This window comes from Marmota monax, unplaced genomic scaffold (genome assembly GCF_021218885.2).
Source record: "Marmota monax isolate L192 unplaced genomic scaffold, Marmota_monax_Labrador192_F-V1.1 WCK01_AAM20220418_F8-fsc00029, whole genome shotgun sequence".
Taxonomy (NCBI): domain Eukaryota; kingdom Metazoa; phylum Chordata; class Mammalia; order Rodentia; family Sciuridae; genus Marmota; species Marmota monax.
Window position 1 is genome coordinate 10,445,509 of NW_026693024.1, and position 17,950 is coordinate 10,463,458.

At 36.6% G+C, this 17,950-nt stretch overlaps 1 protein-coding gene across 1 annotated transcript in view; it reads right to left on the bottom strand.

The window, feature by feature from the left end:
• Positions 1 to 17,950, bottom strand: part of LOC131424499 (uncharacterized) — a 208,870-nt gene that overhangs the window by 61,569 nt on the left and 129,351 nt on the right. The window contains exon 10 of the mRNA XM_058582331.1: positions 2,623 to 2,782. Coding sequence (XP_058438314.1) covers positions 2,623 to 2,782 — 160 coding nt within the window. The remainder of the gene's footprint in view (positions 1 to 2,622; positions 2,783 to 17,950) is intronic.

Below are 17,950 nucleotides of genomic sequence, written 5' to 3' on the forward strand. Positions count from 1 at the left end.
TGTTAATCAAATTATCTTTTCTTTGATCCATTAGAATGTGTACACATAAAAATGTGGACCCTCAAAGGTTTGAGTTCTCCTCCTGATTTCTACTCTTGCTCATCAGGGGCCATACAAATTAGTTTACAAAGAACAGCATAAATCTTCAACCCAAGGAACTAAATAATTTGAAACCTCATTCAATTTTTTATCACATATATTAGCTGCCTCCTTCTCTGTTTTGGTCTCTGTCTTCATTCCCTTGTTAACATAGAACTAATGAATACTCGAATAATACTCGAATAGTTTTGTTTTCCTGTTTTGTTTTTTTTTCCTTTTAGCTGTTGTTTAACTCCAATAATTTTGGTACTCAGCTTTGGATTGTTTCCAAATTCCTAAACTTCCATGTTGTGAAACTTAATAATGAAATAAATGCACTCTACCTACCCCAGGCACTGTGAAATTAACTTAGAGAGGAAGTGCTCTTTGCTTAATTAATTTCAATAATTTTCGACCTTTACAAATCTTGCTGTTAGTCAAGGATGTTTGAAGAGAAGAAATCAGGATAAATATATGGTAGAATAAAATTTGTTTTGTTTCAGTTCAGGAATAGTGGTCTTGGACTTGTCTGTTATACCCTTATGTTAACTATCAAAGAAACGGAATTTAAGACATATTAAATATACTAATAGATTCCATATGGAAAGTTTTTAAAAGCTAATGTTTAAATTTCTATCAAGTAGGGAATAGGATGAGGTTCATTATATGTTCATTCTCTGGGTAAATTAAGTATACTCAATTATTCATGCATTCCTTCTTTTATATAGTCTTGAACAAATAGCCAGTAAACAGGTAAGGAATTTTAGAGACATAAGGATTGAGAAGTCACTCTTATTCCATAAGGAGATCTTAGTAAAAGAAAGAGGGACATATGAATGGGTAATTCTCACATTATGTGTTGGATGCTACAAGAATCAGAAAAAAAAAAAACAGGAAATTTTAACAAAAAGGAAATGATGCTCTTTGGGTTGGATCCATAGAAAAGACACTTGAGATGAGTCCTGGCTAGTGGTTAGTAGGACATGAGGACTTGAAGGGTGTTCCCTCAACAGAAAGAAATGTACAGCAATGTGACACAGTTTGGTAGGTTCAGCAGATTATTCATATTTTTGACTCAGTCGTATCTTTGATTAGAAAGCATCTGAGTGGGAAGAGGTAGGAAGGATGAAGATAGAGAAGATATGACCAAAAAATGTAGGGAAGAAGCCCATCAAATGGCAATCACATAATATTAAGAATTTTGAGGGTTTTTTTCCTCGAAGCTATTGAAGAATTTATGACAGAGGAAGGCAAGGTCACATTTGGATGTTAGAAATGCCTCTGAGATAGGAGAATGAATTTCCAGACACAGTTAGCAAAGTATTGCTGTTCTTTAGCAGTTGGCTCTTGTGGGCCTGGATACATGGAGTAGCAGAAGACTTAGAGAAGTCATGAAGAGAGTGGATTCTATAGCACTTAATGATCAAAAAGTTTAGGAGGGGTTGAGGTTGTGGCTCAGCGGTAGAGCGCTCGCCTAGCACTTACGAGGCCCTGGGTTTGATCCTCAGCACCATAAAAATAAACAAACAAATAAAATAAAGACATTTTAAAAAATTAAAAAAAAATTCTAGGAGACAAGGGAAATTGAGATAGACTCTTGAGTTTGGGCCTTCACAATTTAGAAAAATTGAAACAGTATGATGTACAAAAATTATCAAAGTGTGAATATGTGGTTTCCTGACACAGGTGAAATGCATGTGCTCATTAAATAATATGTGTGAAACCAACTTTGTCTGGACCGGACTGGATTTTAGGTATCCTTGAGATGACCCTCTGGAAACATCAAGTTGCTAGGAAGTGAGGTGTCATCACCAGATGCCTATTTGAGAATCTTCAACAGAGTGGAAGACATTTTGAAAGGAGGTTAACAAAAGACAAGCATGAAGAGTAGGGAGAGTAATAAACCAGATTAGAACCCTGGAAGACACTGAGGAAGAGGTTGGTGGAGGAAGGAAAGCCAAAAGAAAAAAGCCTAGGAGGTATATTACCAAGAAGGAGGAGAAGCCAGTGGACTGACTAAGGGCCCCAGAGGTGGAAAAGAACAGTCTCTTCCTCTTGTTCATGCAAGGCTACATTAAAGCCAATCATCAGTTCACAGGCAGAAACCCTGTTACTAGCTCCTGTTATATTCCTCACAACCTTTATGCTGTTTTATTATAAAGATATAAATATAGATATAGAACACACATATATAGAAATATATATATACACACACATGCACACATATATGTGTGTATATACATGTACACACAGAATACATATACACCCACAAACACAGGTATTAATAAATAAACACATGTATTAATAAATGTTTCTCTTAGAAAACAATAGTGCTAAACTATAAGAACCATCTGACCTAGTCTCTTTGAGTAATAAAAACTATATGAAGTGAAATTGAAAGATTTGTTTAAAAAAAAAAGAAAGTGGTAAATACAATATAAGTAATTTCAAGTACAACATAAGAAAATGTAACTTGTTGATAATGCAAACAAAATGAGTTTCTTTCGTGCAGCCAGAAAGCAAAACCACTTCACATCAACGTACCTTCCTTCGTTCACCATTGATTCCTCTCCATTGCTGGGATCTTTTTACTATGTAACTTAGCTCCTGATTGGAAATCTCCAAATCATAGGGAATGAAGAACTTGGATTCTTCACTGTGGATACGCTGAAATGCATCCAATATCCAAGAGTCACTGTGCAACCTAAGAATAAAAGCATCTGTTATCTGTTTTTCCTTCTTCCAAATCTTACTTTTACTTTCAAAGTCTTAAATTGTACCTTTTTTATCAATTTCTGTTTATTTAATTCATTTGTTCTTTTTCCCAGAAATCTAAGATAATTCAAATTCCAGAAATTATTTAATACTTTTATCAGCTAAATATTATAACTCATCCAAAAAGCAAATTTGATTGTTTTTGCAGTTATTTCCTACAAACTTATTGATTCTGATTGTTGATATCTAAGTAAAGACTTCAAAATATGAAGACAGACTTGACCATTTATGGGATTGTGGATATCCAAATTAGTTCAAATACTAGGAATTTGTCTAAAGAAATATTAAATTTGGATTTATACTTCCTCCATGAGTTGGTTTTAGTGTCCCCCAAGATAGAAACTCCATTAATTCCTTGATTTTTAAGTAATATTTAGATGAGTTTTCTAGACACTAATTAGATGCATGCTTATGACTTTTCCATTAGGTACCCTTAACCATAGAAAAGAGAAAAGGTGTTACTATCCTTAATCCACCATTTATTTTAAAATATGTTTTAATTTTCAAAATATTGAGTGAAATTGAAAATCTGAGGAAATTCCATATTTATCACTCACTCATTTTGTATACCTGGAACTAATCCAACAAGAAGAGTTTTACCATGCCACTAACTGTCCATAGGATAGACCAAGAACCCTAATGTGTATCAATAAACTACCATTTTTGTACCAGGGATATTCAGGGTGCTTAACCACAGATCCAGCCACATCCCCAGCCTTGTGTGTGTGTGTGTGTTTGTGTGTGTGTGTGTGTATGTATGTATGTATGTATTTTTTTTTACTTAGAGACACAGTCTTTCTAAGTTGCTTAGGACCTTGCTAAGTTGCTTTGAATTTGCAATCCCCCTGCTTCAGCCGCCAGAGCCTCTGGGATTACAGGCATGTGCCACTGTGACCGGAGAGAATTAAATCTTTTAATAATGCCTAAGGCATAAATCACACTATCCAGATATTTAGGCATCCCATAGAAGTGCCTTTCTACACATTCGAAGTGGAGAATTCATGGACAGTAATTTTTGTTCTGATGGTCAGAACAATTAGATTTTGCTTTAGTGGACAGAATATTTTTTTTACTTCCCATTATAATGGCAACTTCACATCCATTGTGTGATTGGAGCCTTACCTTAATCCTGCCTTTTGCACATTAATACTAAGATTAAACAAAGTTAGCCATACTGTCTACAGGTAACAGACAGAATCCAAACTCAGGGATAACTATTAAATGTATTTCATTCCATAATGTTGAGTTCAAATAACTGATGCAACTAATATCTTTGGTTCACTCACTACCTCTACCTTGATTCTTTCAAAATAGTAAAATAGACTTTTTGACTCTCACAGTAAAATAGGGTCTGTGTGTCTTTTTTATTTCTTAACCATTTTGCATTCCACTCAATGAAAATAATCACAAACTGCCACTCTGCATAATTGATAACCCAGGACAGACTATATGCCCTTGAGGGCGCAAACAGGGATTTGCGCATGCTCAGCAAGCCATCTATTGCTGAGAAACGCCCCCATCCCGCCTACTACCATCTTGAATACACCAGTAGGTGGATTTTGTGCTGTTTGGAGAGTCTAGGTCAGCCATTCGAATGATTTACTAGTTGGCTTGTTAAACAAGAACTAGTCTTCGCCATTCTCTTAAGCTTGTTTAATGTAACGTTCACCTTTTTTTTTTCTTTTAATGGTGATAAGATTTAATGTAGTTAAATTACTGTCAATTTGCTGCCATAAACATTTTCTATATGAAGATTTTAAGTGCAGGATTATCAACAATGCAATTAACTTTGAATTAATTAGGAATCACAGTCCTGTTTCTGCGGGCTTCTGTTCCTTTTGCCCAGAAAATGTCTGTCTTGTTTTTATTTCTCTTTCATTCTGTGTGAAAGAATAATTATGTAAACATCCAAGCCTGGATCTACAGGACTGTAAACAAATGTTTTGACAGAGAACGAAGTGGCACATTGGAATATGGAAAGCTGTACAAACATTAATTGCATTTTACTTAAAAAATTTTTTTTTTTCCATTTTGGATGGTATTTTCTGGTGGAAAGCTCGATGAAGGGTTGTTAATGAAATTTACTAACCTTTATTCGTTTTAGCATATTTTAAAGCTCTTTATAGCCAGCTTACTTATCACACAAGGAAAAAGCAGTCTATGGTTACAGATGCAAAATAAAAATAAACAAACTGAACATCAATAATTAAGTAATTTTTGATTATATAATTAGTCAAGTAATGGAACACCTATATAATGTGAAACACTTGATTCTATTGGATAAAAGGGTATTTTATCCTTTTGTGTAATTTTGATCCTCCACCTTTTTGGTCCTCTTTGGAAAGTTAGAGTCCAACATTATTAGGTAAATTTCTGAAAAATACAAATAAACAATGTGAAAAAGTTTCAATTTTATAAACATATTGGTGACATTGATGAAAGAGAAAGGAAAAAACTATTCCCTCTGTAAGTACAGCATGTGAGTCATATGATTCTGATCCACTTGAGAATAATTCATTATTCTCAAGTGGATCAGAATCATACACATACACATTTTTACTCATTTTCTGCCATTTTAGATGTATATATGTGCATATGAAAATATCAAACTGAATTATATAAAATTTAAGCTATTGGATCCTATATGAGAGGACAAAAAGAAAAGCACAGATGAAATATTTTTTAACAATTAGTGGATCTGGAAGAAGATTATACAAGTCCATTGTAGAACTCTTGCAGCTTTTGTTGGCTTGAGTTGTCTTTTTTTTTAATAAAAAAGTGAAAATTTTATTCTATTCAAGTATATGTCGTAATATGGTAATGGTTACAAATGTGGATTTCCTTTAACAATATAATGATTCAATGGCTGAAAAAATTTTGTTGCTTTTAAATTATTTCTTCAAAATGTAATTAAAAGAGAAACTACATTCCACCTGTCTGCAAAGCCTTAGGCATGATTGTTTATAGAAATAGGTCACATATTATGCCACAGGTTCCGATGATGGCCAATGAAACAAAGCAATTTACCAAGTCCTCTGCCCTGTGTCCTACATTTGCGGCAATTCATTGCTTGGTGAGTGGCAGAAGCTATTATGTTTGGTTCACATCTGAATGTGGGTCATTTACAGAAACCTAGTATGTGACATTTCTTTTAAAGCTAAAAAGGACAAGTGTGAACATTTAGCTACTGTACTACTTTAAGGGTCACGAAAAGGATGGAATCTATGACTTTGAATAGCTCTGGATGCAAATATGTATCTGAAAAAGAAGAATCAAACGTAATTGTTTCCTTCTAACTCCAAAAGTTGCAGGCACATTTGTTGGTGTGACTTTACACATGTGGTAGTCAATGTGGAAATACTTGTTTGTTCATAGTCATATCAGAAGGACACAAGGACAGCTCTGAAAAGGGACAGCATATAAACAATCAAACTTTTTTTTTTTGGTGTCACCAGCCCCTTCTTGCTGAAATCTATTCTCATTTTTTCACACGTTGAAGCCCACTTACTCCTTAGCAGAACTATTGAACACTTTAAATGAGGTGACTGACACACAAGCCGTAGGTATGAATGCAGTTTTTGTTGATTTTCCAGAAATCCTCAGATGCCCTCCATTCTGTTTAAGAGTGATTGAAATTCACATGACTTTGGCTTGAAATCATACTAAATAGAGGAAAAGAGAAACACAAGGGAGGATCTATAGAGAAAAGAAGGCAAAGAGCATTTCAGGAAAAGGAGAAAGAGGGGCTGGGGCTATGGCTCAGCAGTAGAGCACTTGCCTTGCATGTGTGAAGCACTGGGTTTGATCCTTGGCACCACATAAAAATAAATAAACAAAATAAAGGTATAAACAAAAGAAAAAGAGAAATTCAGAAAATGAAATTGTCCATAGGGTGGGAAGTGGTCTGAGACCCTCCCCTTGCTTCTTTTTACAGAGTCCTGTCCTCCGTGTCCAGTTATGAGAACAATGTCCTCCAAGGTATGTGTGGCCTCAAGGTTGAATGAGAAAATCATCCTCATTAGTTTCTTCACACAGTTACCGCAACTTCGGGGAATATGAGGGATGGGTCACAACCAGTAGGGGTAAGACAAGGACTCCAGAAAGGTGTCACAGTGCTAAAGGTGGAGGTGACATAGTGATGTAAAGAGCACAGGACCTCACAGCAAGGCAGGACCCAGGTCCATAGAGCACTCACAGTACGAGCAATAGGAAGGTGTTATATGGGCTCAAGCAAGAAGTGATGTTTTCTTGTGGCTTAAAAACCATGACAGTTAGAGCAAAGACAGCCTATTGAGAAAGAAGGAGTAGAAGAAGAAGAAGAAATATAACCTTACCCATTGGGGTGGGGGTCGTGTTAAAGTAAGTCAGGGAGGAGACTGGACATACTTTATAGATAGATCTTCAGCAGATGGTGGCTATGGTGGCTGAGAGAGAGAATTTCAAGACAACACCAGGGTTTCTTCTCATTTTTCTTTTTGTCTTTCTCTCCCTCCTCCTCCTCCTCCCTTCTCCCTTCTCTCACCCTCCCTCTCCCCTCCTCTCATTGGATGTAGATGGTGATCTATCCCATTTGCTGGGACAGGGAATCCTAAATGAAGAGAGATTTGAAAAAGGAGACTGTGGCTTTCTTTTCCAGATGTTGATTTTGAAGTCCCTTTGGAGCCTAAATGTGACGTGGTTGACATTAATTGAAAACTCTAAGTTGCTATGCTAAATTTGGATTTACCTTGAATTATAGTCAATATTAATATTATTGAATAAACACCTGTAATACACATTTTTGTACACTTTAATTGTATTCCTCAAAGTTTTAAGACTGATTTTATTATCCATGTTTTAAAGATAAAGGAGCAGGGTCAAAAGACACCTCTGCCAAAGGACACAAAACAGGCAAGTGACAGGCAGGCTCAAGTCATTCTGTCCCCCTTCAATCCAGGAGCTGAACCAGTGAATCACACTCATTCATTACAGGAAAGTTAACCAAAAATGTGCTTTTTTTTTTTCCTTTATCATTTTTAAGTATACAGTTCGCTAGTTTTAGGTACGCTCTCACTGTGTAGAATAGATCTTGCAACACTGAAGCTCTACAGCCATTAAACACCTATTCACCCTCCTCCACTCCCCAGACTTTGGTAACCACCTTTTTAATTTTCATTCTTGTAATTTTAACAACTTGAGGCACTTCAAATGAGTGGGATGGTACAGAATTCATCTGGCCTACTTCACTTAGCATCATTTATTTGGCATTCATCGATGTTATAACATGTCACGGGATTGCCTTCCTTTACAAATCTGCGTAATATTCTTATTTCATTGTATGGCTATTCTACATTTCCTCCATCCATTCATCTGTTGATAGACATTCGGGTTACTTCTACCTCCTGGCAATTGTGAATGATGCTGAAATGAACATGTGGGGGCGGGAGGTGCAAGTATCTCTCAGATATGTCCTGCTTTTAATTCTTTGGAAATATTCCTGATGTGAGATTGCAAGATCAGATTATTTTATGTTTAATGTTTTGAGGAATCTCCACCTTGTTGTACACAATGGTTGTACTATTTTCTATTCCCATCCAAAGTGCTCAGGGTTCCAGTTTCTCTATGTCTTTTCCAGCATTTGTTATTTTCCGTCATTTTGATAAGAATGGTCCTGTTGCACGTGAGGTGATGTCTCATTGGGGTTTGTATTTCCCTTTTCCTAATAATGAGTGACGTTGAGTATCTTCTTTTTTACACCCTTAACAGAAATGTCTCTTCAAGTCCTTTTGCTGACTTTTTAATTTTTTTAAATTAGAGCTATTTTTTTTTCCATTGGTGAGCTGAAGAAATTCCTTTTGTGGTCTGAATATTAATCCCTTATCAAATATAGGATTTTCAATTATTCCATCCTGTAAGTTGCCTTTTTTACTGTATTAATTGTTTCCTTAGATGAGTAGACATTTTAAGTTTGATGTAGTATCGTTTGTCGGTTTTGGATTTGTTCCCTGCATTTTTGTGGTCATATCCAGGAAAATTTTGCCAATAGTGATCTCATGGAGTGTGAAAGCTCTCTTCGAAGTCTCCATATGCCACATCAGAGGGTATATGATGGGATTTTTTTAATCCACACTGGGAGAGTCTGTGATTATTGTGAGAGCTAATAATATATTGATTAGGGTTAGGATTCTATTCTTCCTGAGAATCAACTCTACCGGCTCATACTGACTAATATTCCTTCGAGGCTACTGACTCACTAGTCTAGGAAGGAGGATCTGTCCTAGGGAAATCCAAACTGTAAAGAGGAAGTGAACCAGAACAACTGTGGCAGCACTTTCTCAAATTGAACTTATCAGCCCAGCGCTGATAAAAGGCCTGTGTCAAGTTCAAAGTCAGTGGCTAAGAGGATGGCTGCTGAGGTGCTGAACCCAGACTAAAGGCGGAGACACGGTCTGTCAGAACAGCTCCTTTGCAAGTGTGACCAGGATCACCAGGAGCTCATCTGTGATTGTGCACATCTAAGCATGCCTCATATTAACCTACTTCACAGATCATTAGGGAAGACTTACTTGGGCAGGGAGGCAGAGGATGGGGGCTGGGTACAGTCGAATCAAGACTTGGAGATATCAAGGTAGAGCAGAGGACTGTCAAGAAAGGAGTTTAAAGGAGGTTCTGCATCTCTGACATGGTTATCACTTCCCTGGGTTCTTTGCATTTGGATTCTTTATGTCTATCAAGTTAATGTTCTTCATTTCTTCTGCTATGAGCATTGTTCTGAAGCTTCGTAACTTTTCACATTGCACCTTATTTATTTATTTTTGGTTCTTGCCAAAATAAACCAAACCAAACCAACCTAAAACTCTACTCTGATCATTTTGGTAACTACAATGACTCATGTGAGAGCTGTGTGTATACATTTTCATAGTCTGTTATACCCAGCTGAGGATTCAAAATCAAAAACTCTTGAGAGATGTGTCATTTAAACATGTAGCCTGTCAGTTGTATATTATTTGAAAGGCGTCTCTTTGTCATATAAGAAACTGTATTCCTCTATTTATTCAAGTAGTTAATTCAAAGGAACTTGGGTTCCATTGTATTCCAGGCACTTTTATTTTATTTATTTTTTTTAATAGAGAGAAAGAGAAGGGTGAATTATGACCAAAAGGCTTGTCCCCAGTCTAGTCCAATAATTTCATTCTATTTTGCTCCAATGTTTCTTTTTTATTCAAATTGACCACTTCTGTAATGTCCAAATACCATGTTATAGAGTTCAACGTATCACTTTTATGCACATCTAATCCTACTTCATTGGAGGCAGGAATTCTAAAGAAGTTGTTTTATTTGTTTGGTTATCTATCCAATTGTTTTGGTGAAAAGGATGATGAAAACTCTTCAGGGGGAGTTTTAGAGAGATTATACAAGATGCAGACAGCCATGAGGACAGTGGGGTAGGGTGGGGCACAGGTCCATGGAGATGACACCATCAGGTGCTAGTATTTACATGAAAGTGCACAAGGAAACTTCTCACCCTAACTACATTAAGCCAGCCCAACCCTAGGATTTGGGCTTTGCCAAACAGATGAACATTCACCTTGTCATTTCCTCCAGGTACACATGCCTTCCTGACACCTGCTCAGCACATCTCACATGCTGCTTCCTATATCTTGAGATGAAAGCAGAATTTCTAGTAAATTATTTTAGTTTCTATTGTCCTGGAGGTTTTAGAATCAGGCTAATTTTCAATTCACAAGAGCCAAACTATGGAACCCCTTCAACAGATAAATGGATAAAGAAAATTCGATGTAAGTACACAATGGACTATTTATTGATCAGCTATAAAGAAGAATGAAATTATGGCATTTGCCACCAAATGGATGGAACTGGAGAATATCATGCTAAGTGAAAGAAGCCAGTCCCCCAAACCCAAAGGTGGAATGTTCTTTCTGATATGTGGATGCTAACCCATAACAAGGGAAGGTTGGGAGGGGAAGTAGAGAAGATAATTGGATTAGACTAAGGGGAATGAAAGGAAGAAAGGAGAATGGGAATAGGAAAAACAGTAGAACGAACCAGACATAACTTTTCTATGCTCATATATGAATACATGTCCAGTGTAAGTCCACATCAAGTTTAACCATAGAATTGGATCCAAATTGGAATGGGTTACACACCACGTATGTACAATATGTATATTATACCCTATATAATATACCCTACTGTTATGTATATCTGAAAACAATGAATAAATTTTAAAATAAAAAAAAACACAGAATCAGGCTAATTTAACAAAAGTGAACTCACCAAATAACCAATTGGCCATTTAGTCTTAACTAACTGACAAGTTTTTGTTTTATTTTTAAGAGAAAAAAAATCATATCAAGGAACGTTCAGTTAAACTTTCCCAGCTTCTTGCAGCTAGAGATGGGAAAAGTTGGGGGAGAAACGCACACTCTGTCTACTGAAGACCAGATAGCAGGGGGATGAGCACACAGTGTGGCTCCATGGCCCACCCCAGAATTCTCAGGGTCTAAGAGCAGAGAAGGGACCCTGAAGTACATGCACCCACAGCAATGAACTGTTTTCATTACAACTCTCCAGTTTACTGGAGCTGACTCGATATCGTACCTAAACCTCTGAAAAAGGTCTGTTCCTATTCAAGCATGTCATAATGCACATAGTCCATTTCTATCAAGGTGTATTAGTTAGGGTTCTCTAGAAGAACAGAATCAACAGGAGGTATAATTATAAAAAGGGGACTCGTTAGACTGGCTTATACAACCAGAAGCTGGATAGTTCACAATGGCCATCTGCAGGCTGGAGAGCTGGAGGAAGCAGTAGCTGCACCTTCCAAGAGGCTGAAGCCTCAAAACAAGAGGGATCAATGGTGTTACCCCAGTCTAAGACAGAAGACTTCTGGAAAGTCCCTCGAGAATCACTGGCAGAGTGAACTTTGGAAGAATGAAGGACTGAGAGTCTGATGTTCTCAGGCAATGGAGCAACAATCAAGAACCCATTCAAGAAGAATCAATGAAGAAAAAGCATTTGACAAAATACAGCACTCATTCAAGTTCAAAACACTGGAAAAACCAGAGATAGTAGGAACATACCTCAACACATTAAAGCTATCTATTCTAAAACTAAGGTCAGCATTATTCTCAATGGAGAAAAATTGAAAGCATTTCCTATAAAAACTGGAACAAGACAAGGACGCCCTCTTTCACCACTTCTATTCAGCATCATCCTGGAAACTCTAGCAAGAGCAATTAAATAAAAGAAAGAAATTGAAGGGATGTGAATAGGAAAAGAAAAACTCAAACTATCACTATTTGCCAGTGACATGATTCTATATCTAGAAGATCTAATAAAATTTCACCAGAAACTTCTGTAACTAATAAGTGAATTTAACAAAGTAGCAGGATATAAAATCAACACCCACAAATAAAACACATTCCTAAACATCAGTGATGAATCCACTGAAAGAGAAATTAGGAAAACTACCCCATTTGCAATAGCCTGAAAAAAATAAAAATTGGAAATCAATCTAACAAGAGGTGAAAGACCTCTACAATGAAAAACTATAGAACACTAAAGAAAGAAATGGAAGAAGACCTTAGAATATGGAAAGATTTCCTATACTCCTGGATAGGAAGAATTAATATTGTCAAAATGGCCATACCACCAAAAGCATTATACAGATTTAATGCAGTTTCTATTAAAATCCCAATGACATTCTTCTTAGAAATAGAAAAAGCAATCATGAAATTTATTTGGAAAAATAAGAGACCCAGAATCACTAAAGCAATCCTTAGTAAAAAAAAAAATGAAGCAAGAGGTATCACAACACCAGACCTTAAGCTACAATACAGAGCTATAAGCAAGAAATGGCACAGTATTGGCACCAAGCAGACATGTAGACCAATAGTACAAAATAGAAGACACAGAGACAAACCTACCCAAGTACAGTTATCTCATACTAAACAAAGATGCCAAAAACATACATTGGAGAAAAGATAGCCTATTCAACAAATGGTGCTGGAAAACTGGAAATCCTTATGAAGAAAAATTAAATTAAACCTCTATCTCTCATCCTGCCAAAAAATCAACTCCAAGTGGATCAAAGACTTAGGCATTAGAACAGAGACCCTGCACCTAATAGAAGGAAAAGTAGACCCAAATCTTCCTCCCATATTGGCCTAGGATCTGACTTCCTTAACAAGACCCCTAAAGTGTAAGCAGTAAAATCAAGAATCAAATGGGATGGATTCAAACTAAAAAGTTTCTTCTCAGCAAATGAAACAATCAATAATGTGAGGAGAGAGTCTACAGATTGGGTGAAAATCTTCACCACCTGCACCTCAAAATAAAGCATTAATCTCTGGGATATATAAAATTTAACACCAACAAACAAAGAAAAACAAACAAACAAATAAGCCAATCAATAAATGGGCTAGGGAACTGAACATACACTTCACAGAAGAAGATATACAATCAATCAACAAATATATGAAAAAAATGTTCATCATCTCTAGCAATTAGAGAAATGCAAATCAAAAGAACACTAAGATTTCATCTCACTCCAGTCAGAATGGCAATCATCAAGAATACAGACAACAATAAATGTTGGTGAGGACATGGAGAGAAAGGTACACTCATGCATTGCTGGTGGGACTGCAAATTGGTGCAACCTCTATGGGAAGCAGTATGGAGATTCCTCAGAAAACTTGGAATGGAACCACCATTTGACCCAGCTATCCCATTCCTCAGTCTATACCCACAGGACTTAAAATCAGCATGCTACAGTAATTCAGCCATGTCACATTTAAACTATGATTGCTCATTCTCTGAAAACTCTAAAGAACTATGTAAATAGCTTGTAGATCTTTGGTGCTATGCAGATTTTAAGGATTTATAATCAGACCACATTCGTATGATACCAATGAAGACTTTTTGGGATGGAGTGTGCAAGGCCAAACATACATTCAACTCATGGATGGGGCTCACCCCATCCGTCACCCTTATGGTAAATACCTAAAAATGAATATTTGGTAAAAAAGATAAGTTTTGCAAAAGAAGCTCTAGAAAAAATGAATTTCATTTTGTGCATCATACTAGAAACAGAAGAATCTAAACTGCTTAAAACTCAATAGGATGGGAAAATAATTAATATCATTAGGTATTAATTATATGTACTATTATAAATATTAACTTGATATAATTAAGTGATTATATCAAGGTAAACAACACACCAGTAAAAACAGATAAAAGGGTGCTCCATTTAGATCTTGACATTACCCAATTCCAATGACTTCCACCTGGCCCATGATAAGTTCAATGGAAAAAAATCAGACCTTTAAGCACAAGGAAATAACTATAAAACTTCAAAATGAGGAAGGCTTTTTAAAAAACTGAGTCATTTAAATAAGTCACAATATGATAAAAGACTTTGCCACATGTAAATGTATTTATTTTAAAATCAAAATAAACTTATACAGTGATTAAGAAATGCAAAATATCTGTTCAAACTATGACAAAAGAGTTAACACTGTCAATATCTATAAAGCTCCTATAACTGAGTAGGAAAAACATTTGAAAGATCTATAGAAAATAAAGCAAAAACGACAGTTAAAAGGCAATTCACAGGAAAGGAAATATAAATGAGTAATGAACATATTAAGAATGTGTAGAAGCTAGTAAGCAAAAGAATACACATTTGGAAAAATCATGAAATTCTGTATTAGACTAAAAAGGTTAATGCATGATATGAATATAGTCCTATAAGCCTCCTCACCCATAAAATTTTCTAGAAACAATTCTGCAATACCTATCAGGTGTCTTAGAAACATCATAGTATCTGAACTGATATGCATGAGTCTCTAGGATCCTATGCAAAGACTAATTTAAAATGTGTACAAGACCATGTGCCTTAAGATGTTATATTAGAATTATTTATAAGATGCATAAAATATAAAACAATCTATTGCCCAACAATAAAGAAATATTTAAATGTCATACAGGCATTGCATGTTTATGAAGTTAGTAAAGAATACAAAATGTATCATATAATATTAAGTAGAAAATCATCACAGGAAGTTATATTCATGGTAGATAATTTCAATTTTTGTAAAAATGAATATGTAGGAAAAAAATCAGAATAAATTTACGATCAGCAATGTTTTGTCTAGATGAGGAAATTATTGGTGTGTTTTTCACTTACTTTTTGATTATTTTCTGCAGTTTCAATTTTTGCCTAAATATTTATTCTTCCTAACTATAAAATCAAGTCAAAATAATTATGCCTTTTCAAGTCACCTCTCCTACCACAGCTACGGGGAAGTGAGAATTTTTCTAGTAGAATCCCTTCAGCAAGAAATGACTCAAGCTTTTGGAGGAATGACAGCCAATTAGTGGGCCTCCAGAGGGCCCAATCTGGGGCTTACACAGCAGACCCCACAATGTGAGCTTCCTGTGCCCAGAGCTAAACAAAATTCTCTATTAACAACCAGCACAAGAGACTTAATTTCACTGTTGTTCCCATAATGCCAGCTATGTTTTCACTACTGTCTCCACAGCCTCGATGGAAAACACAGAACGACTTAGGGTGGCTGTGTTAACATTTGGATTCAGCACACACTAACCTAAGTCAGTCAACATGTGCAATTCTACAGTGGCACTTTTCACTAAGGTAAGTCCTCATGACGTCTGGGTCTCTTTATTATTGTCAGGCCAGTGCAAAACCCAGTTTCACTGACTAGACACATCTGCTGTGGATGGCGCTTCCTTCATAGAACTGGTCCACCCAGCCATTAGGCCAATTTAGAGAAAGATACCTTATGAATAGCAGTATGGAGAGGTTTTTCGTTGTTGTTGTTCACACACTGGAGGAACTTTATTGATGCATATGGGAAAGACAGAAAAGACAGATAATTTTTGCCTGTAGGAAATTACTTTATCATTATTAAAAAAATTAAAAAATAAAAAAGAAAGGAAGGAAGGAAGAGAAAGAAAGAAAGAAAGAAAGAAAGAAAGAAAGAAAGAAAGAAAGAAAGAAAGAAAGAAAGAAAGAAAGAAAGAAAGAAAGAAAGAAAGAAAGAAAACAGAGGAAAAAATGTTAAGGGCATCTGCTTCTAAAATACAAGCAAAACCTTGCTTTGGATAACTGAGCATGCCCAGTTCCAACATGGCAGGACAGTAGGAGCTACATTGAGTATTATTTACCCTACATTTTCCAGATTATTTCTCTATAATGCCCATGCACTCCATCACCTTTGCTTTGACCTTAGTCATTCTGTGTCCATTACAGAGCTTCCCATTCCTACATACATCTCCCCATAGGGTCATCTTTCTCTTCTTTTTTAAAGCAAATGCCCATTTGTTTTGAGTAGCCAAGGTTTTAATTCTAACTATTTGGTGCACAAATACTTCACTTTTTTTGGTACTTTATGATTAATCTAGATGATTAAAATGTATATCTCAGTGAATAGTATGGCTGTAAACAGTCATTTTAAGTGAAAGGAGATGTATTGGTGGGGGAATAAATGATACATAACAATACCTGGTGAATCTTACTTATAGAAATCTAAACTACATGATGTAGTATTTCATTTCTTTAACTTCTCTTGGAAGCACTAGTCATTTGAAATAATATAGTGATAACTCATGTGGAGCACCATAAAATGTACACATATGTGTTATTTTTACCCTGGTATACAAGGAAATGTCTAAATTCTAGCGAATGAGACAAACTTCCCTCAGGCTACACTGCAAGCCAGTGGTCAAAAGAAAACCAAATGATCAGAGAAGACTCTTGCCTTCCCCAGGAAAGGAAGCGCCCTGGAAAGATGACGTACAGCACTTATGACATGTCAAAGTACAAACCAAGCCTGGACCTAAATAACACACATGCCCTGGAGAGCTAGGCAATTTGACTACAGCTGTTAGTGACCTAAGGGCCATGTCAGAGAATGATCCCTCTACTGAAGGAAGATTTGAGGAGGGAATTCACCTCCTCCAATAAGAATAGCTATTACTGTGTGAATTTCCCTGCATCCTGCCGCAAACCACCCAGCATCTGCATTCACCCTCTCCTCTCCTTGATCACATCATGAGACAAGGTCTTTTGTTGCTGCAGTCCGGCTGCAGCAAAATAACTGGGGGGGGGGGGGGTGACGAGCAACTTGTGTACATTGATACAGCAGGAGTGGGAGCCGTTTATTGTAGCACAGGAGGGGTATATATACATTCCACACAGCTTATCTAATTAGCATAAACTCGACACAGCAGTCAACCAATAAGGAATCTCCACACTTAATGGCTCGCTGGCCTTACTTCACAAACCCTCCCCCTGGCAAAATGCCAGGCGCCATCCTGACTTGTTTACAGACCCTAACATTTTGTGTCAGGTTGTCTCTGTGCAAAGTTGTCTCTGTGCTCTACTGCGTGTCTTCAGAGACCTTCCTCAACCTATCGTACTCCTTTGCTTGGGTTATTGGTAATAGTTCCCTTCCCTGTAGAATTTTCATCTCTGCCTAGAAGTAGATTCAAGCCACAACCATTGTTGTTCTCATTCTGGACTCAGTTAACCCACTGTGATTTAGCTTCCATCCTGCAAGGCATTGAAGTCCAAGGCTTCCACTCCCCCCAAATCATAGCCTATTGACTTGCCTGAGCTCTACATTCATCTTCAAACTTCTTATAACCTATGTTCCCTTGGCAACATCAAAGATATCTCAAGGTCAATCTGAATGAAAATTAACTCATTATCTCCTGAAAGTTTATGTTCTTTTTCTTCTTCTCCTTCTCTTTTTTATCATGGTACTGGGAATTGAGCCCAGACATTCTTACTCACTGAACTACATCCCCAGCACTTTCTATTTTCTATTTCAAGATAGGGACTCACTAAGTTGCTGAGGCTGGCCTCTAACTTGCAGTCCTCCTGCCTCAGCCTGCCTTGTTGCTCAGGAGGCTGAGACAGGAGGATCTGAGACAGGAGTTCAAAGCCGGCCTCAGCAAAAGTGAGATGCAAAGCAACTCAGTGAGACCCTGTCTCTAAATAAAACACAAAATAGGGCTGGGTATGTGGCTTAGTGGTTGAGTACCCCTGAGTTCAATCTCCAGTACCCCC